This window comes from Mustela nivalis (assembly GCF_964662115.1).
Source record: "Mustela nivalis genome assembly, chromosome: 16".
In the NCBI taxonomy this organism is placed as follows: Eukaryota; Metazoa; Chordata; class Mammalia; order Carnivora; family Mustelidae; genus Mustela; species Mustela nivalis.
This window is the reverse complement of record NC_139035.1, coordinates 29,850,909-29,871,788: the sequence shown is the minus strand read 5'-3', so window position 1 is coordinate 29,871,788 and position 20,880 is coordinate 29,850,909. Positions and strand designations below refer to the sequence as shown.

Below are 20,880 nucleotides of genomic sequence, written 5' to 3'. Positions count from 1 at the left end.
GGTTAGTTTCTGGGATACCATGTAATAATTCAACAGTTCTGTCATTATTCGGTGCTCATCAAGGCCCCTTCACCTATTTCCCCCTTCCCCACCACCCCCTATAACCTGCAGTGTGTTCTCTGTAATTATGAATCTGTTTTCTTGGTTTCTCTATTTTTCCCCCTTTGCTCATTTTTTTTGTTTCTTAAATCACAAATAGGAGTGAAATCATATGGTATTTGTCCTTCTCTGACTGACTGACTTTATTTTTACATTATACCCTCTAAATCCACCCGTGTTGCTGTCAATGGCAAGATTTCATTTTTCTTTATGACTGAGTAGCATTCCATTGTATATACACACCACATCTTCTTTATCCATTCCCCATGTGAACCCTTAGGTTGCTTCCATAATCTATTGCAAACAATACTTCAGTAAACATAGGGGTGCATGTATCTTTTTGAATGAGTGTTTTTTGTATTTTTTGGTAAATACCCTGTAGTGGAATTACTGATCATATGGTAGTTCTTTCAGTTTTTCAGGGGCCCTCCATACTGTTGTCCACAGCGGCTTCACCAGTCTGCATTCCCACCAACAGTGCACGTCAGTTCCTTCTTTCCCCACATCCTCACCAACACCTGCTGTTTCTTGTGTTTTGGATTTTAGCCATTCTGACAGGTGGGAGGTCGTATTTTGTGATTTTGATTTGCCTTTCCCTGATGATGTTAGGCATCTTCTCATGTATCTATTGACCATCTACATGTCTTCTTTGGAGAAATGTCTGTCCATGTCTCCTGCCTGTTTTTTAATTGGATTATTTGAGGGTTGGTATTGAGACATATAAATTCTTTATGTGTTTTGGATGCTATCCTTTTATCAGATATGTCATTTTCAAATATCTTCTATTCAGTAGGTTTTTGTTTGGTTTTGTTGATGGTTTCCTTTGTTCTGCAGAAGCTTTTTATTTTTATGTAATCCCACTTATTTTTGCTTTTGTTTTCCCTGACTCAGGAGACATATCTAAAAAGAAGCGAGTATGGCTAATGTTGGAGACATTACTGTCTCTGCTGTCTTCTAGGATTTTTATGGGTTTAGGTTTTCACATCTAGGTCTTTAATCCATTTTGAGCTTATTTTTTATGTATGGTGTGAGAAAGTAGTTTCATTCTTTTGCATGTTGCTGTCCAGTTTTCCCAACACCATTTGTTAAAGCAACCATCTTTTTCCCATTGCATATTCTTGCCTCATTTGTCAAAGATTAATTCACCATATAATTGTGGGTTTATTTCTGGGCTCTATTCGGTTGTATTGATCTATGCGTCTTATTTTTTAGAGAGGGTGAGCATGAGTGGCAAGGGCGGGCAGAGGGAGAGTGAGAATCCCCAAAAGGCTCCACACAGCGTGGGGCCTGACATAGAGCTCCGTTTCATGACTCTGAGATCATGAGCTGAGCCAAAATCAAGACTTAGACACCTGTCTGAATGAGCCACCCAGACTCCCCTCTATGTGTCTCTTTTTGTATCAGTGCCATATTGTTTGATTACTACTGTTAGGTAATATATCTTGAAATCTCAGACTGTGATGCCAACAGCTTTGTTCTTCTTCTTCAAGATTGCTTTGACTTTGGGGGTTCTTCTGCGGTTCCATACAAATTTTAGGATTGTTTGTTCTCATTCTGTGAAAAATGCTGTGGCATTTTGATAGGGATTGCATTAATGTGTAGATTGCTTTGAGTAGTATAAATATTTTAACAGTATTTGTTCTTCCTGTCCATGAGCATGGACTATCTTTCCATTTGTTCATGTCATCTTAAATTTCTTTCATCAGTGTTTTATAGTTTCTAGTCAGAGTACAGGTCTTTCAACTGCTTTGTTAAGTTTATTCCTAGATATTTTATTATTTTTTGTACTTTTGTAAATGGGACTGTATTCTTAATTTCTCTTTCTGATCCTTCATTCTTAGTGTGTAGAAATACAATGGATTTCTGTATGTTGATTTTATATACTGTAACCATACTGAATTCATTTATCAGTTCTAGTAGCTTTTTATATATAGTATCATGTTATTGTGCAAATATCCTTACCAATTTGGATACCTGATATTCCTTTTTTCTTATCTGATTGCTGTGGCTAGGACTTCCCGTACTATCTTGAATAAAAGTGGTGAGAGTAGACATCCCTGTCTTGTTTGGCTGTAGAGGAAAAGTTCTTAGTTTTTCTGCATTTAGGATGATATTAACTGTGGGTTTTTCGTATATGGCCTTTATTATGTTGAGGTTTGAGGGTCTTTATCAGGAATGAATGTTGTACTTTGTCAAATGATTTTTTGTGTGTTTCTTGATAGGACCATATGGTTTTACCCTTTCTCTTATGAAGTGATATATCATGTTGAGTGATTTGCAAATATTGAAGCACAGATGCATCCTGGGAATAAATCCCACTTGATCATGGCAAATGATTTTTTTTAATGTATTGTTAGATTCAGTTTGCTAATACTTTGTTGAGGTTTTTTGCATCTATGTTCATCAGAGATGTTGACCTACAATACTCTGCCTCTATAGTATATTTCTGTGGTTTCAGTATCAAGGTTATGCTGCATAGCCTCATAGAATGAATTTAGAAGTTTTCATTCCTCTTCAATTTTTTGGAATAGTTTGAAGAATATGTATTAACTCTTCTTTAAATGTTTGGTAGAATTTGCCTGTGAAGCCATCTGGTCGTGGACTTTGGGGTTTGGGGAGGTTTTTTTTTTTATTACTGATTCAATTTCATTGCTGATAGTCTGATCAAAGTTTCTATTTCTTCTTGATTCAGTATAAATTCAAGGAATTTATATGTTTCTCCTAGATTGTCTCACTTGTTAAGCATGTAATTTTTCATAATATTCTCTTATCCTTAGTATTTCTGCAATGTCAGTTGTTATTTCTCGTCTTTCATCTCTGATTTTGTTTATTTGAGCCCCCACTTTTTTATATGAATCTGGCTAAACATTTATCGATTTTGTTGATCTTTTCAAAGAACCAGCTCCCGGTTTCCTTGATCTGTACTATTGTGGGGTTTTTATTTGTTTGTTTGTTTTGTTTATTTCTGCTTTAACCTTTATTATTTCCTTCCTTCTACTAGTTTTGAGTTTTATTTGTTCTTCTTTTTCTAGTTCCTTTAGGTGTAAGTTTAAGTTGTTTGATATTTTTCTTTGTTGAGGTAGACCTGTATTGCTATAAGCTTCCTCTTAGAACCACTTTTGCTTCATTGCAAAGACTTTTGACCATTGTGCTTTCATTTTCATTTGTCTCCATGTATTTTTTTTTATTTCGTGTTGGTTTCTTGATTGTTCAGTAGCAGGTTATTTAACTTCCATGTTATCTGTGCTCTTTTCAGATTTTTTCAAGTGGTTGATTTCTAGTTTTATACCACTGTGGTCAGAAAAGATACATCTTATGACTTTGATTTTGCTAATTTGTTGAAACTTGTTTTGTGGCCTAACATGTGATCTATTCTAGAGAATGTTCCATGTGTACTTAAAGTGTATTCTGCTGTTTTAGGATGGAATGTTGAGAATGTATCGGTTAGATCCATGTGGCCCAATATGTCATTCAAAGCCACTGTTTCCTTATTGATTTTCCACTTGGATGATCCATCCACTGATGTAAGTGGTGAGTTAAAGTCCCCTAGTATTATTTTATTACTATCAATTATTTCCTTTATGTTTGTTATGAGCTGCTTTACGTATTTGGGTGCTCCTATGTTGGATGCATAAATAAATACAATTGTTATATCTTCTTGTAGGATTGTCCCCTTTTTATAGTATCCTTCTTAGTCCCTTATTACAGTCTTTGTTTTCAAGTTTATTTCATCCAGTATACATATTGCTACCCCAGATTTCTTTTCACTTTCACTTGCATGAATTGTTTTTCTCTCTTTTCATGTTCTATCTGCAGATGTCTTTTAGTCTGAAATTAGTCTTTTGTAGACAGCATATTGGTTGGTCTTGCTTTTTATCCATTTTGTCCATAGTCAACCTGTGTCTTTTGATTAGAATGTTTAGTCCATTTTACATTCAAAGTAATTTTTAAAAGATTTTATTTATTTATTTGACAGAAATAGACACAGTGAGAAAGGGAACATAAGCAGGGGGAGTGGGAGAGGGAGAAGTAGGCTTCCAGCCGAGCAGGAAGCCTGATGTGAGGCTCCATCCCAGGACCCTGGGATCATGACCTGAGCCATAGGCAGACACTTAAGGACTGAGTCACCCATGCACCCCAGAGTAATTATTGATAAGTATGCACTTGCTGCCATTTTGTTGCTCATTTTATGGTTGTTTTTGTAGTTCTCTGTTTTTTCTCTTCTCTCTTCTTTCAGTTTGCTGGCATTCTTTAGTGATATATTTAGATTCTTTTCTGTTTACTTTTCACATATGTATTACCAGTTTTGGATTTGTGGTTACCATTGGGTTTGTATATAATGTCTTGTGCATATAGAAGTCTATATCAAGTTGATGGTTGCTTAAGTTTGAACTCATTCTAAAAGCACTAAATTATTACTCCTCCCCATGTCTTTTTTTTTTTTAAAGATTTTATTTATTTATTTGACAGAGAGAGATCACAAGTAGACAGAGAGGCAGGCAGAGAGAGAGAGAGGAGGAAGCAGGCTCCCTGCTGAGCAAAGAGCCCGATGTGGGACTCGATCCCAGGACCCTGAGATCATGACCCGAGCCGAAGGCAGCGGCTTAACCCACTGAGCCACCCAGGCCCCAACTCCTCCCCATGTCTTAAGTATATGGTGTCATACTGTACATCCTTTTATGTTGTGAGTCCCTTGACTGAGTTGTATATATAAACTTATTTTTAATGCTTTTGAGGTCCCTACTTTTCTTATTCCTACTTATTATGGTCTTTCCTTTCCATTCAAAGAGTCCCTATTGAAGAGAGGAAAAAATAAAACAAGATGAAATCAGAGAGGAACACAAACCATAAGTGATTCTTAAGCATAGGAAACATTCTGAGGGTTGCTGGGGGAGGGGTAGAGGGATAGGATAACTGGATGATGGAAATTAAAAAGGGCATGTGATATAATGAGACTGTTGAATCACTAATCTCTACCTCTGAAGCCAGTAATATATGTAATTGAATTTAAATGAAAATAAATAAATTTTTTAAAAGAACAAAGAAGACAAAGAGTCCCCTTTAATATTTCATGGAGGGCTGTTTTGGTGGTCCTGAACTCCTTTAACTTTTGTTTGTCTGAGAAACTCTATTGCTTCTTCTGTTCTGAATGAGCGCCTTGCTGGATAGACTATTCTTGGCTGCAGGTTTCTCCTTTCAGCACTTTTAATCTATCATGCTGCTCTCTTCTGGCCTGCAAAGTTTCTGCTGAAAAATCAGCTGATGCCTTCTGGGTTTCCCTTATATGCAAATCTTTACTTTTGTTGCATCTAAAATTCTCTCTTGATCACCGTTTTTTGCCATTTTCAATATGTGTTTTGGTACAGATCTCCTTGGGTTGGTTTTGCTGGGAGCTCTCTATGCCTCCTGGATCTGGATTTCTGTTTCCTTCCCCAGATTCAGGAAGTTCTCCACTATCATTTCTTCAAATAAATATTCTGCCTCCTTTTTCTCTCTCTTCTCTTTCTGGGACCTCTATAAAGTGAGAGTTCTTATGCTCGACAGTGTTCCTGGGTTTTCTTAACCTGTTCTCATTTTTTATTATTTTTTCTTTCGCAGGTCCAGCTTGATTGCTTTTGATTAAGTGCCTTCCAGGTCACTGATCTGTTCTTCTGCTTCCTCTATCTATTTACACCCTCTGGTGTACTTTTAATTTCAGTTATTGAGTTCTTCATCTCTGATTGGTTCTTTTTTATGTTTTCTATCTTTGTTGAGGGTCTCACTGAGATCTCCTCTTTTCTCGAGTCCAGTGAATATCTTTATGATGGTTTCTTTTATTCTCTGTCAGGCTTGTTACTCATCTCCATTTTGCTTAGGCCTATTGCTGTGATTTTGTCCCGCTCTTTCATTTTGGGCATATTCCTCTGTCCCCTTTTTCCGACTTTGGATCTATTTCTCTCTCACACTTGACGGTAGTGGCTTTATGAAGAAGAGGGTCTACAGGGCCCTGCTGTGCAGTGTTCCCTGGCCCCCAGAGCCTGGTACTTCAGGGTGTGTGCCTGTGTGTTGTAGGCACCTTCCTGTTGTGGCAGAGCTGTGTTTGCCTTCAGTCCTGCCTACGATGGCTCTCTGCCTGTTGTGGGCAGAGTCTGGTCCCTGTGGCATTAGTGGGCCGGTCAAGGGCTGCCCTGGGCTTGAGTTGAGTCAGACCAGGTGTTTACCAGAGATGAAGTAGTCCCAAACTACTTCATCAACCAGGGGACAACCTGTTGGGGTTGTCACTGGCCTGTGGTTCTCCTCCCCTCTCCCTGTAGAGGGGCTGGTCCCCGTCTGGGCTGCTTGCACACTCCCCAGGTGTGGGGCTGGCCCCGTCTGGGCTGCTTGCACACCCCCCAGGTGTGGGGCTGGCCCCGTCTGGGCTGCTTGCACATTCCCCAGGTGTGGGGCTGGCCCCTTCTGGGCTGCTTGCACCCTGGCGGGCTTGTGGCAGCACTCTGGATGCATTCCTGCCAAGGGCCTGTCAGAGAGGGGTGGATCCACAACATGTGTGTGGGCAGGGGTGCGGTGCTTGTAAAGTCTGTGTGCATCTGCTCTGAGAGGGGACCTAGAGCTGAGGTCTGGCTGGAGGGGCTGTGTTTACACCAGAGTGAGGGGGTTGCTATTGGCAAGTTCTTTCCAGCCTTATCAGAGTGTCTAGGCTAGGGGAGGGAAACCATACCATTAGCTCCTTGGTTCCTAGAGAAGTCTCTCACTGATCTCTGTCCCTCTGGGAAAGGCTCTGAGGAGAGTAAACTATTCCTTCTTGTATGCCCCAGGCATTTTTCAAACTGCAGCTACTGTGCTGTATTTCTGTGGGTCTCTTCTCTTTAACAGTCGGACTCCATTTCCTCTCTCCCTCCCAGCTCTCCCAGAGCTGAGCCACTGATGTTTAAAATTCCAGGTTTTAAGTCCTGTTGGTCGTAAGAACTTGTAAAATTTGACCTGTCTCGTTTTCGAAGCTAAATGTTAGGAGGATTCATCTTCCCCATGCCGGCCCCTGTGAGAGGGTCTGTTTCTCTGCCCCCTTAACCCCCCACCCCAGTCAGGGCTTGTGGGTCTCTCTCTTCTGCCCACAGACCCACAAGTCCTTTTAGTTCCGTGCTGCCTCTCTGCCCTTCCTCTCATCTTCAGTGTGGCGTCTTCTCTTCTCTGCCTTCAGTTGTGGGGTTTGTTCTGCCAGTCTTCAAGTCATTTTCTGAGTCATTTATGCTATTATGGGTGTGATCTAGGTTTATGTGGGGGGATGAAGTGATCTCAGGGTCCTCCTACTCACTCCACCATTGTCCCCAGAGGTCCTTGTTTGATGATTTTATGTTATTGATTCCATATATTTAAACATTGCCAAAACATTAAATTGTCAGCTAGACGTACATATTTTTAAATACTGGGTTTTAATATCTGAGGTTTGTGGTGAACATATTCGCTTCACTTCATAAACCATTAAGATCTCTTTCCAGGTTTTCATATCTTTTCTTTGTTAAACACAAGTCCCAGTGGTTGTGATGACCCCTCCAGAATAGGCATATATGGCAGTTACAGCCTAAAGGAAGTTGTCTGCCCAGGAAGCCCCTCTGCTATATGAATCCATGATCTCATTAGTAACAGCAAGTTTACCGAGTAGGATTGCGATAAGCCCTCTGATTAATTCTTGCATATCTTTGCATTATTAGTAAGCATCATTACCAACCAGTAATTTTCCATTTATTCCTGTGTTGAGCACCTGCTTTACATGCTGGTACTCCCTAGTTAGTTCCCTTCTATCACAGAACTCAAGGTCTGTCATAGGAACCGAGTTAGAGAGATACCAGCATATACTGTATGCTGTGATGGTTTGGATGGTTCAGTCACATGAAAGAGGAGAGATTAACCCAGCCTGGGAGAAGTGACCATTCAGCTGGGTTTTGGAAGAATGTCTGAATTGGGCAGTTAGAAGGGTCAGGGTGTGTGGGTGGTTGTGGATAGGAAAAGCGTCCTAAGCAAGGGGGAAGTACAGATCTGGAGCTATGAACAAGCATGGCATGTTCTGGAGTACTAAACCAGATGGTACCCGTGAAGCCTAGTTTGCAAATGGGAAAGTCGGGAAAGGTAAGACTCCCCAGGAGGACGGGGCAGATGACAGAGGGCCTAGAATATCACAATGAAGGAATTTGAACAGGAGAGTGAAATTATTTGATTTAGAAATGTCTTCCTAGAAGGGAGCATGAAGTTATGTATAGATGGGAGTGCAGTGAGAACAGAGAAAAAGAAACCAGTCGCAGGACTAGAAATCCGGGGGGACTAACTTAAGATAGTGGTGAGGATGAAAGATGACACATGGAGGAGAGAGGCAGGAGATCCAGGCTTGTGTCGAAGTTTCTGGCCTGGCCACCCATGTGGAAGGGGTGCACACTGCAGAGAGAGGAAGTAGGAAGGAGAAGCTTTTGTAGAAACAAGTACGTGTTGTACTTGTTGAAAATCTCTTCAGTCAACATTCGGGTGTACAGCTCTGGGGCAAAGGGAGGTGACAGCAGCCCAGGATGGGCAGGACGGGTGGAACAGAAATGCAATACGCGCCATGTCAGCGTTAAGGTGTGGGGACCACGAGGGAGCCTGAAAGCAAATGGTACACAGTTGGCTGAGGGATGGAGAAAAACAGGAGCATGACCTCCCAGGCAGGATGAGGGACAGAACCAGCCATCAGATGCGAGATGGCGAGATGTCACGTGGCCTGAAGACTGAGCAGCTCCCAGTCCATCCTTGGCAGTGGAGCGGCATGGCAGGGCACAGGGGTGGCTGAGAGATGCGTAAGCTAAGGCCCCAAGTTTAGAGGCGATCTCTTCAACCACTGTGACCATGGAGGGGAGGCGGGCTAGTAGGCAGTAGCTAGAGGAAAACCAAGTGCGAGAGGGGGCTGCTTGCATTTATTTTTAATGAGAGAGAGGCAAAAGGGAAGCCTGTTGGAAAGGAGAGCTTGCAGTGTAGGAGAGTGATGGGGGACACAGGATGGCATGCCTGGGCTGTGGAAACAGGTGTCTTGCCTGGAGAAGAGGAAGTGAAGACCCATGTGAGTGCAACTAGCAGCGGGCGGGGCTGGGGTTGGCGGGGCTGTGTGCATAGCGGGTTGTGAGGTGACCACTGACTCCCCGAGGACTGGGAAACCAGCAGAAAGGCAGGCGTGTGGGAAGGCAATGCCGGCGATCCCAATGGTCCCACATGCAGCGGGGCGTCTGTGGGCGCGCGTGCTCACGGGTAGGGTTTTTTGGGTCATACTTTCATTTGTTTTAGTTTTGCTTTATTAAAATTAATTTAGCAATTTAAGAATTAATTAAACATGGGTTCTTATTTCTACTAGTGCTGCTATGTATACTGCAATTTCAATATCATGCTTTTTATGTGCAAATGTAAGCCCATATGAGGCTGTGATAATCATGAGTAAACATACATTATGAACTGCAATTTCTTTTGATTCTGGACAGGACTACCTTGAAATCAAAAGAAGGATTTTCCCAAGATTTTACTTTCTTAGCAATGCTGAACTCCTTGATATTCTAGCTGATAGCAGAAATTCCGAGTCTGTACAGGTAATATTACTATTCTCTGCTCAGTGATATTCTTTCCCAACCAGGTCAGAATTTTATAGTGTTATTGGCATTTGTTTCTGGTCCACAGCCTCATCTTGTGAAGTGTTTTGAAAATATAAAACAATTACTGATATGGAAACAAGAAATCGGTCCTCCTGCTGTGATAATGCTCATATCTGCTGAAGGGGAATCTCTTCTGCTGCCCAAGTATGACACATGTGTTCTAAACTAAGCCTTTAGACTCTATACAACATCCCTGTTTAAAACCTCGGCTTGGAACTGTCTGATATTTCATAGAAGTTTGCTAAGCAAACTGTTTCTTCAGAGATAATGTACCTATGCAGAATTTTATTTTTTCATGTCTCTATTTCTTGGCATCATCCTGAATGCCAACACGGGGTTTTATTATAGAAACTTAGGAAGGAAATTTACTCTTTGCTTGTCGTCGTTAATGCTGCGCCTCTGGCTGTGGACGGCTCCAGGCTGGGCTCGTGGGTCTGCTGGGTCCTGCCACCACACAGGTCCAGTTTGCCAGCCAGCCTTTGGCACGCGGCTCCTGATGGGATTGGATTAAAAAATGCTGCGTCCCAGTGTTCCCGCCCACTGGAGTTCCTAACTCAACCCCAACCTCAGCTGGCTGTTTAAAAGACCCAGTAAGGAATACAAGAAATCTCTGTGATACAACTTACCCAGTTTGCTCATGTTTTACTGGAACCTCTTAACTTTGTAAGTTCATGATTTCGATGTCAGAATTCCCTAAAGTTATGTGATACGTTGTGTGCATAGCTTTCCAAATTGAGATCTAGAAAAAAAAACAAAAGTTAGAGAATTGTGGTCCTTTGGCATATGAATGTTACAAGTGTAGAAAAGTTAGTCTACAGCCTTATCAAGAAACACTGATAAAGACTGTTTGCAAATTATTTTTTAAAACATTGTAGGAAAATTCGTGTAAGAAGTGCCGTGGAACAGTGGCTGGTGAATGTAGAGAAAAGCATGTTTGATGTGCTGAAAAAGTGAGTACAATTTTTAATCCTAAAATCATATTCTGTATATATACTTAAACTTGTTCAATTATCTGTGAATCCAAGTGGGAAGTATCTGCAGAAATGTATGGAGTAAAGTCTGTTATGAAATGGGCTTTGATAGAACATGACAGCACGTGGCTGAATGGAAAATAGGCATTTTTGCAGTTGGAAAGCATGATCAGGGACTGCATTCAAGCAGGTTAGGGTTAGGGTCAGGAGCTGAATGCATGGCGGGATGTTGCTGCCTGCTTCCGAAGGACCCAGTGCCCAGCTGCTGGGTTTCTGCTTCAGCTGCCCATTTCTGCTTCCTTGCATTACTTGCTGGGCCCAGGCTCTGTAGTGTTCTCCTTTTTACCTTCCAGTCTGTTTAGAGTGAGGAAAGAGCCTCAGAGCATGAACTTTTCAATGACTTTGACTGGAGCTGTCTTATACATTTCTAGTTATTTGTGGTTGGTTATAGAGGGGCTGTCTATTGGTCTTGGGGTTTTAAGATCTATATTTATGAACATGAACTTGAATGCCAATACAAGGCTTCTGGAGCAGAGCAGATTATTACTTACTTACATAAATAACTACAGTGGCTTTCCTTGGCTCCAGCTCTTACCTGGAGTGATGTGATGAGAGCCAGCTGTCTCATGTGTGAGGGCAAGGAACCCTGAAAAATGCATCCGGGCACTTGAGAAACAAACCAATATTCACTTGTTGTGCTGGAACTTTTGTCAGACAGTCTTACCATTTGTTATTAATGACAGTTATTTCTCTTTCTTTACAGTTTTCTTTAAAAAAAATCTCTTCCTTGTTGTTTAGGATGACAGATTATGTGCAGTGTTGAAAGTACAGTTGACAGCATCCTTCTTTGTTTACTAATTTTACTGGGAACATTTCTAACGTTTTGTCTTTTGTTTATGATGCTTGAATTTCTGGAATATACCCCTCATCGAGGTAGAGTTTAATTCTGTTTCTTGTTTGCAAAGTTTTTAATAATTAAAGACATCTAATTCATTCAAAGATTTTTTAATTAATCAATTGAGTACCCCAAATACTCTTTTGCCTTTAATTTGTGGTTGTTATGACTACAATAACAGATTTCCTTAGGTTGAACTCCACTTGATTTTCCTGTTCATTTCTCAGTCCACTTACTTTATTTTCTGGAAAACTGTATTAAACATGTTCTCCTTTTCTAAAAGTGGATTTGTCCTTATCCTAGTTTTATTTCTAGCATTTATTTCTAATAAATAACTGTGTCACCAGACCTGTTGACTCCCTGAAGCTTGCCCCCGTGTCTGCAAAGCGTCCCTCCACTGAACTCTTGAGCCACCATTCATCTGCAGTGTGTCCTGTTGCTTCACTGCTCCCCATGCCGTTGTATGTCTTCTAACCACCAGGCTGTAGGTCTGGGTGGGAGGGGGGTGTCATTTATTGTTATATTGAGTTTCTTCATATCTTTTGGGGTAGCCATGCCAAAGTCATAAACATTTCCTTTTTTCTAGTGAATACTCTTTAAAATGTTAATGTACAAAGTGAAACATACTTTTATCAAAGCCTATAGTAAATGGCTCTTATTTGTCTGCAATGAGCTTGGATCACTGCATAAAACCCCTCCATCATCACCTCTGTATTATAGTCATGCAGGATCTTATTCCAAATGGGGTTAGTTTTCTGTTTATGGATCAGTAATTCTCTAGTCTTATAAGGTTCTTGGTTTGGTTTGTTTTTGTTCATTACTGATTCATAGGTCTCACATTTTAGAGTTTGTTTTCCTTCTGCTATATACATTTCCAAGTAATTTTTTTCAGAAAGCATCTGTGAGTGGCAAATATTTTTATTTTTGCCCTCTTAGTTGCAGGCTAGTTTGAATGGAATTAATTTTAAGTTCAAATCTAATTTCTTGAATGCTAGCTCCCCCAAATGTCACCCAAACGACATGTTGCTAAGACAGAGCTGAGTGTATGGGGTAAAGCTGAAGCCCTGCTGGGGCCCCAGAAGGGTTAAACTGGAATGTGTGTCAAGCTGTGGCAGTCTGGTTTCAGGGGGGCCTTGCAGTGTGGGGCTTGATTACAGCTGGGTAGAGATTGGGGACAGCTGTTTGGGATTGGAGGACACAGCGGAGCTGGGGTTGCCCTTTGATGCTGGTTTTGGAAAAAGCTTTGTTTTTGTTTTCACACAGGATGGAATGGTGAGGTATTACCTTCATAACACATTAAACTTGGCAAAACAGTGTCTTCTATCTGGAAGCCTTTTCTTAGCTTTTGTACATACTTGCACTATTCCCTTTGGGGAGATGCTTTCGCTTTCATCAAATACTGCTGGACCTGGCGGTGTTTGATCCTAGCAGAACGTGTTCATGTTCCTGTGTCACGCTGCCTGCAGGCCGAGTGATTGCCAGATACCAGCAGCTTGTGAGATGCCCCTGACCCCAGAGAGCTTCAGCTGGGTGTTGGAACTAGGAAGGGAGCTGTCTGTGGCTGCATGAGCTTTGCTAACCCTGCTTCCCCGGGTTTGTGTTTGCACGGGTTGTTGTTCACAGTCAGATGAGCGAGTCCCTCTCCCTCTTTCTCTCCCCGCGGGTTCTTGTGTTTAATCGCAGCAGGTGGCCTGCGCAGCCACGGGGGACAGGACGGTGCACAGGCCCAGTCTGGGAGTGGCGGATCTTCCCGGGTGTGGACATTTCTTTCCACTTCTCCTGGATGCTGAAAACTGCCTTTGTCCCATCCCCAGCACGTGGGTTCCAGCGCTGTTTCAGAGACACCGCTCTTGTGAGAAAATGCCAGTGTCGATGAACTTTGGTTCCTTTCTTCCCTTCTCTCCACTTTCCTTTCTTCCTCTGTCTTTCCCGCCGTGTGTTAGGATGTGTGGTGTAATTGCAGGCCCTCCTCTGCTTCCCCCTCCAGCCCCAGAGGCCCTCTGAGATTTCCATTCACAGTGGTCATCGCAGCTGCAATAGGGCAGAGGGTGTGGGAACAGGCAGAGGCCACTGCACTCCCTGCTTAGGAAGCTCTCTCCTCATCGCCCCGAAGAGCCACCCCTGCCTCCCTCTTGTGGTTGTCAAACTTGGCAGGAGTGTTCTTTGGTGGGTCTGCTCTTCTTTCTAGAATTCAATCCCAATTTGCTTGCCATCTGATAGAGACTTTTCAAGTTGTGGATGCCCCGGAGCACACTTTTGTGTGTTCCAGTGTTTTCTGTGTGTGTGTGTGTGTGTGTGTGTGTGTGTGTGTGTAGAATATAATTGACATATATATCATTACATAGTATTCATATATTACCTATCATTTGAAGGAGTATGGTTCACAATGAAGACAGAATTATTAAGTCAGAAACTTGATTCACTCTCTCCCAAGAGACTATAAAAAATCAGAATAAATATTTCCAAAACGCTGGAGGAAATAAAATAAAGAAAATATAGTGTGTGTGCTCTGTGTGTGTATACAAATATAAACACGGGGCTAAGTGTCAAAATAGAAGTAAGATCTTAATTAAAAGATTTTGTCAAGAGAGAAATGGAACTACATGTTGTTTGAGAGATAAAGAAAACAAAGACATAAAATAAAAGGTCATTTTAATTGATAAAACATAAATTTGCCACTAATGTTGTTTTGAAACATACAGAAAGTTGTTATAAACTTATTTCTCCACAGTGGCAGTGATAAGAAAATAATTAAAAAATTACTAAAAACCATTTGCAATTACAGCAAAAATTAGAAGAACCAATATTTATTTTAAAAGCAAACTAAATTCTAAATTAAGATGATAAGTAAAGAAAAGAAGCCATCAAAGTAGAAGAAAATGAGTGAAGTTTGGTGTCAAGAATTTCTGACACATGGCATCAGTGATGAAATGTGAAGATGATTGATCGATTTGACTATACAGAAACTAAAAACTTCGGAGTGTTTTTAGTTGTAACAATATGCAGACATATACGTTGGCACATATTAACTTGATCTTAAATAAAAACGTCTGCATATTTTTCATGAATCTTGTTTTTTTTCCTTATGATTAATTTTTAAAGCTAAATATGGGGCTTTACTGCTAAAATTTATTTGATGGTTTCAAATCATTTTAAGTACTGATTTTGTCATTGATAGTATTAGAAATTCAAAGTTAATATGTGTCATCTCCCCCTTCTAGTTCTACCACCCAGAAACTCTGTGGCCCCATTGGGGAAGTGCTGGTGACATTAAAGGAAAATATAGAGAATATGCATTTGCATAAATCACTAAGGCTCTAGTAACTCTGACATTTGGTGCCATATGTATACCTAAGTGAGAATTAAAAACCAGAGATCCTAAAGGAAAATCCCCTCGTGACCTCGTCATGCTTGATCATTGAATGGCCCCTGTGATTGCACGTAATAATAGAAGTAAAATGTTTTGTTTGTAGGTTTCTAAGTCAAGGGGTCGAGGACTGGAACCGCCAGATCTTTTCCACATGGGTAGTGTCTCATCCAGGACAAGTGGTCCTCACGGTGGTGAGTTAGTTTGTGGCTCTACTGCCCAGAAAGCAAAGATTTAGAAAGAAACCATTATGAAGGGTACTTATATGTGTCATTCACTTTGAAATGCACCAAAAAATGAGACAGATAGATGTATAGAAAACTGGATAGATAGATGAGAAAGTAAATTTAGCAAAGAATTGCTTAGAATATAGGTGGTGGGAATCTGGGTATTTGTTTTATAATGTTGAATGAAAATAAATCACAAATTATTTTCTCAGGGATATCCCTCAGGAATATCTCTATTATCTCAAGAATATCCCGCACTGTATTTGGTTTCTACTGCTGTCATTAAAAAGTTGCCTCAAACTTAGTTGCTTAAATAGCACGTGTATATTAGCTCGCAGTTGTGTCCGTTGAAGGCCTCATGGTGTCACTGGCAAAAATCAAAGTGTCCGCAGGCTCATTCCTTCCTGAACGCTGCATTGCTTCCTGAAGGCTTAGGGGAGAGTCCCTTCCTTTCTCTTTCCTGGCTTCTAGAGGCGCTGGCTTTCCTTTATTTTCAAAGCCAGCCCTGTTTGCATCTGTCTGCTCTTCTTCAGTCAGACCTCCCTCTGCCCACATGGCAAAAATTGTTCTCCAAGTTTCAGGGTACATATGGTCATATTGGTCCCACTCAGATAATTCAGAATACTCTCTCCACCTGCAGGTCTTGATTTAATTACATTTGCAAAGTGCCATTTGCCCTGTTAGGTGACATAGTCACAGGCTCTGTGCATTAACTGTTGCTGTTCTGGACCTCAAAAGTGAAAGAGAAACGAGGTATGCATGATAGCAAGGAAGCCAAAGCATGTGTTTTCTTTTGGAACAACTCGGGAAGTAGTGGTTCAAGCCAGGACAGTAGGGAATTTCCCCTGTAGACCATGTATAATGATAGAAGGACAAGGAAAGACCCCATGGGACAGCCCCATGTAACAAAAAGATGAAGGAAGGGGCTCCATGAAGAAGAATGCCAGAGGCGTCATGGAAGCCAAGGGAGCAGAGAGGGAACTGGACTGACTTTTGTCTGGAGACAGTGAGCGGTCATCATTTTAAAATGCTCTAGAGAGGTCTGCAAACTCCAATAACGTCTGTTGGTGATGAGAGTTTCACGTACCTTGGGAACAGTGGTTCTGCACTGATGCAGGAAGAAGCCCTGGTCCCCTGAGTTATCCTCCTCAAGTGTTTGTAAAGCAGTTTTGACTTCATTAAATTCTCTATTAAACTTAAAGATAACATCACATCTTTTCACTGTGCCTTGCCCCACCACAACTGTCACATCTCTGAGAACCTAGGGTTATGGACACAAATAACGATGTCCAATATCCCCAGTTCCCTTTGTTGTGCACTTGACTAAATATTAATAAAGTACTCGAAGATCCTGTGCTGCAAGGGCTTATATAAGCTGTGGTCTACAAAGGCAGTGAAGTCCTGATGAATCAGCCTAGACATTCCTGTGGTTGGCCAGGCATCCAGATCATCAGATCTGCTCTGTGAAGAGAAGATCATCCCAGGTCCCCAGTCCTCCAAACATGCTGAATAAAAAGCGGTTCCTTATGGGCTTGAACTGGAATCGTTGAATAGATTTTTGCCAGTTTCTCCCCTGTCTGCCCAGGCTGCTGCTAATTTCCCATCCCAGTGTACTGCTGACAACGTCCCTTTCTCCTGTGCTTCTGCATGTGGAACCGGACCAGGAGCCTTCTCCCAGCAGATGGCTCTGGGGGAGTGGGGATGATAATAGGCCTGCATGTTCCGGCCACTGAGAATTTCAGCGCAGGTTTATCTAAGCCAGAGCAACGGACGGTTCCCTTCCAGCCATCTAAGGACAGAGAGATCTGGTTTGCAGGCTACCTCCCCAGAACCTGCACTGACGCCACCTAGCAAGGGGACTTGGCCTACTGGATGCTGCCTCTGAGGCTGTGAATCTTGAATAAATGCTTCAAACACAGCAGTGCGGTGGCCTTGACAGCGCTTCCTGCTGCCCGGCCCAGACTCACTCCTGCCCACTCCCGAGAGACCCAGGCCATGGTCTCTTTCCACCTGCTGACCCGCCACATCCTATAAGAAAGAGTTTGTTTCTGTTGCAGGCAGCCTAGAACATGGACTGATTCATCAGGTCCCACATTCTCTCCCCTTTTACCTTGCTCTGGAAGAAAGTCCCACCCCTATAACTCTTACCCCTAGGCTAAGTATTCTGATGTTTATTTCTTTATAGCCTTACCTACGTGTTTCATAGGCACTTCAAATTCATGATATCCCAAGACGAACTCACTGCACCCCTCCACCTTCAGTAGGTACTATCCTAGGGACTGCAATCCCAGTTCACCCAGTTGTGGGCTGGAAACCTGCAGGCCTCCTGGAAGTCCCTTCCACTGACTTCCAGGTCACTGCGACATTAATCCAGCAGCCTTCTTAAAAAAAACTCTGGCGCCTATGGAGCGGGTGAGTATCAAAAGATGGCTTGAATGATGGAAGTCATACAGAGTTTCTGAAAATTATGATTACAGACAACATACTCTAAAAAGAGTATTTCTGGTTTCAACTGAGCACATGGTCCTAATTTCATGCTGGAGTTTTCTACCATTATTACTGTCCTGGGTTATTAGTCTAATGATGATTGCTAGTGATGTTATCAGTCTAGTGATGATTGCTAATAATAGCAGACTTTGAAACTAGAACTATTGGTGGTAAATATATTTCAATTTATTCAAAAATAAGGCCATGAGCATTAATAAAATTCAGTGTCTGAATCTCAAACACATTTTCTCATACACATTTTCAAATGTGTATGCTCTTTTTCACACACACATACACACATACACATCATGAAAACATCTGGTTTAACTTATAAAGTTTATTTTTCAATGACCATCTTTATATCTTACTTTTTCAGAGCCAGATCATGTTTTATAATGACTGCATCAAATGTTTTGGGAGTTCTCGGTCAAGACCAGAGTTGGAGAAGGTCCACAGCAGCATGGTCCGTCACCTAGAAGAGATTGCAGAGCTGGTAATGCTGGACACCAGTAACTCCCGCACGCAGGCTGTCCTGGGAGCGCTGCTCACGCTCTGCGTACACCACAGAGACATTGTGAGAGATTTATTGCTGAGAGGCATCTTCAGTGTGGGGGATTTTGAGTGGACGAGGTAAGTGGATCCCGTTACCACTCTGCCTAAAATAACTCATCACACGGCTACCTCTAGGGAAATTCATTCTCTACCTCAAATTTCGTCAAATCTGACTTTTCATTTTCCTGGGATTTATAGACATTCTGGGCAAACTGTGTCAGTTTGAGTTCCCGATGCCTATGCTTTCTTCCTTCTCTTTTACACTGTCCCTCCCATTATTTTAACTTCCTTGGGCTTCATGCTCCTGGATGGGCTTTGCTCCTCTCATCCTTCCGCTGGAGCGCAGCCCTACCTCAGGCCTTGACTCTCCCTATGTGCTGTCCGTTCTGGAGCACTCTAAACAGGGAAACAACCAGAGCATGTTTCTAGCCAGCTTTTTACCTCAGAGCCCCCTTTCTCCTACCAGAAGCCTGGTAGTACATATTCATACATAAATATTTTATATATGAAACACCACAAATGTGAAACTGTAGGAGAATAGAGACACTGACCCTGGGGAGAAGAGAGCAAGCATAAGTTTCCTATGATAAATGTGAAATTTCAATCTTCTGAGTTATTTTTTTCTAAAGAAACCTCTGTTCATGAAAAAATAACTGTCCTGACTACATAATGTCTTTGATTCTCAAGAAAAGTTAATTTTTAAGAAATTCTGCATGAGTATAAATTTCCTTATTTAAATGTGACAATTTCCTTTAGCCTCTAGGGAAAATGGAGCCCAGAGGCTGATATATTTGACTAACACCACTTGAATTTTACTGAATACTTTATATTTGATATATATTCACATATTCCTTTTACTGCAGAAGTGTAACTGTTTACCAGTTTTAACTGCCAAAGAAATATGTTGTATTGATGAACCATTACCCAAAAGTTCAGTATGTCATTATTACTTTCTAGTAACTGTCTTTGAAAGTGAAACTGAGAGGTGGAAGAACATAAATAGAAAAGTAAAGTAGGAAACACATGATTCTAAACAACTCTGGGAGCATCATGATTCTAGGGCTACAGTTCCCAAGTTGTATGCCAGGGTGCCCCAAGGCCCCATAGAGACCTTACAGGACACTGCAAAACATTTTAAACTTTTAAAAGATTCAGAGGGATATGCGTCATGTGTCAGACACCAAACAAACTGGTAGCTCAAAAGTAGTTGACAAGTTTAACCTTAGACCATTAAACATTATAATCATCATATTGATGATTTCTCATTCTTGCAAAGCTAGGTTTAAGCAGTTGCTCTGATAAAAAAGCAAGGACTAAATGAAAACATGATATAGGAAACAAAGTTGACAGTATCCTATCTGATTCTAAGGTCTGATAAGTTGTGCAGTGCACCATAGGTACACATGTCCCATTAGTAAGTAATGGTGATTATTCAAGAATGATATAAAATTCCTTTCAATTTATTTGTATATATTTTAAAAATAAGCTACCAAGTTAATTAAGACAAAAAATACCTTTAAGCTGCTTTGAATCTAAAAATTAATTAAATTAACTGTGAGGTATTTCTTTTGACTATGGTAATCAAGAAAAAAAATCACTGTATACTATAGGTGCAGTCAAGCAAGTTTGGGAATTTGTTAGGGGAAGAAGAATTGGGGGAGTAAAGCTCTGGAAATAAAAATTCTATTTAAATGATTTAGTACTTGAATCATAAAACAAATCTTGGGTCTTAAGATAGCAGATACCTTTTTACTTAGCTTACCAATCCTTTACTTTAGCATAGTAAAAGCCACATATGATGAGCCCAGAGCTAAGATCATACACAATAGCGAAAAGCTGAGAGCTTTTTCTTTAAGATTCAGAGCCAGATAAGGTTGTCCACTCTCCTCATGTCTATTCAACATGGTAGTAGAAGTCTTAGTGAGAACAGTTAAACAAGAAAAAGAAACAAAAGGCATCCAAATTGGAAAGGAAGAAGTAAAACAGTCTCTCTTTGCAGATGACATATTATATGCAGACATAAAGATGCCACCAAAGAACTGGTAGTCCTAATAAAGGAGTCCAGTAAAGTTGCAAAGTCAATACAAGGGAATCGAGTTACATTTCTACCCACTTACAATGAACTATCAGAAAGAGAAGTAAAACAATCCCATTTATGATTACACCAAGGGAATAAAATATTTGGGAATAAATTTAACCAAAGAGGTGAAATATCTGTACACCGAAAACTCTTTGGACATTAATGAAGGAAATTGAAGAAGACACAAGTAAATGAAAAGACAATCCATGATCGAGGATTGAAAAAATAAATATTGTTAAAATGTCCATTCTACCCAAAGTCATCTGTAGATTCAATATAAAACCTTTCAAAATTCCAGTGACCTTTTTCAACTGGAAATAGATCAAAACCTAAAATTTGTATGGAACTGCAAAATACCTCAAGTATCCAAAACAATCTTGAGAAAGAAGAACAAAGCTGGAGAAAACACACTTCCTGGTTTCAAGCTGTATTACAAAGCTGTAGTAATCAAAACAGTATGACATCAGCAAACACATCATCCAATGGAACAGAATAGCCCTGAAATATAACCACACATATATGGCCAATCAGTAACAAAAGAGCCAAGAATGTACAATGGGG

The 20,880-nt window shown here is 41.0% G+C and overlaps 1 protein-coding gene across 9 annotated transcripts in view; it reads left to right on the top strand.

Moving 5' to 3' along the window:
- The window catches only part of DNAH14 (dynein axonemal heavy chain 14), a 348,451-nt gene that overhangs the window by 123,273 nt on the left and 204,298 nt on the right, over nucleotides 1-20,880 (top strand). For all 9 annotated transcript variants that reach the window (XM_082704493.1, XM_082704492.1, XM_082704488.1 and 6 more), the window contains 5 exons: nucleotides 9,573-9,677; nucleotides 9,766-9,884; nucleotides 10,616-10,690; nucleotides 15,080-15,167; nucleotides 18,064-18,317. In XM_082704493.1, coding sequence (XP_082560619.1) covers nucleotides 9,573-9,677; nucleotides 9,766-9,884; nucleotides 10,616-10,690; nucleotides 15,080-15,167; nucleotides 18,064-18,317 — 641 coding nt within the window. The remainder of the gene's footprint in view (nucleotides 1-9,572; nucleotides 9,678-9,765; nucleotides 9,885-10,615; nucleotides 10,691-15,079; nucleotides 15,168-18,063; nucleotides 18,318-20,880) is intronic.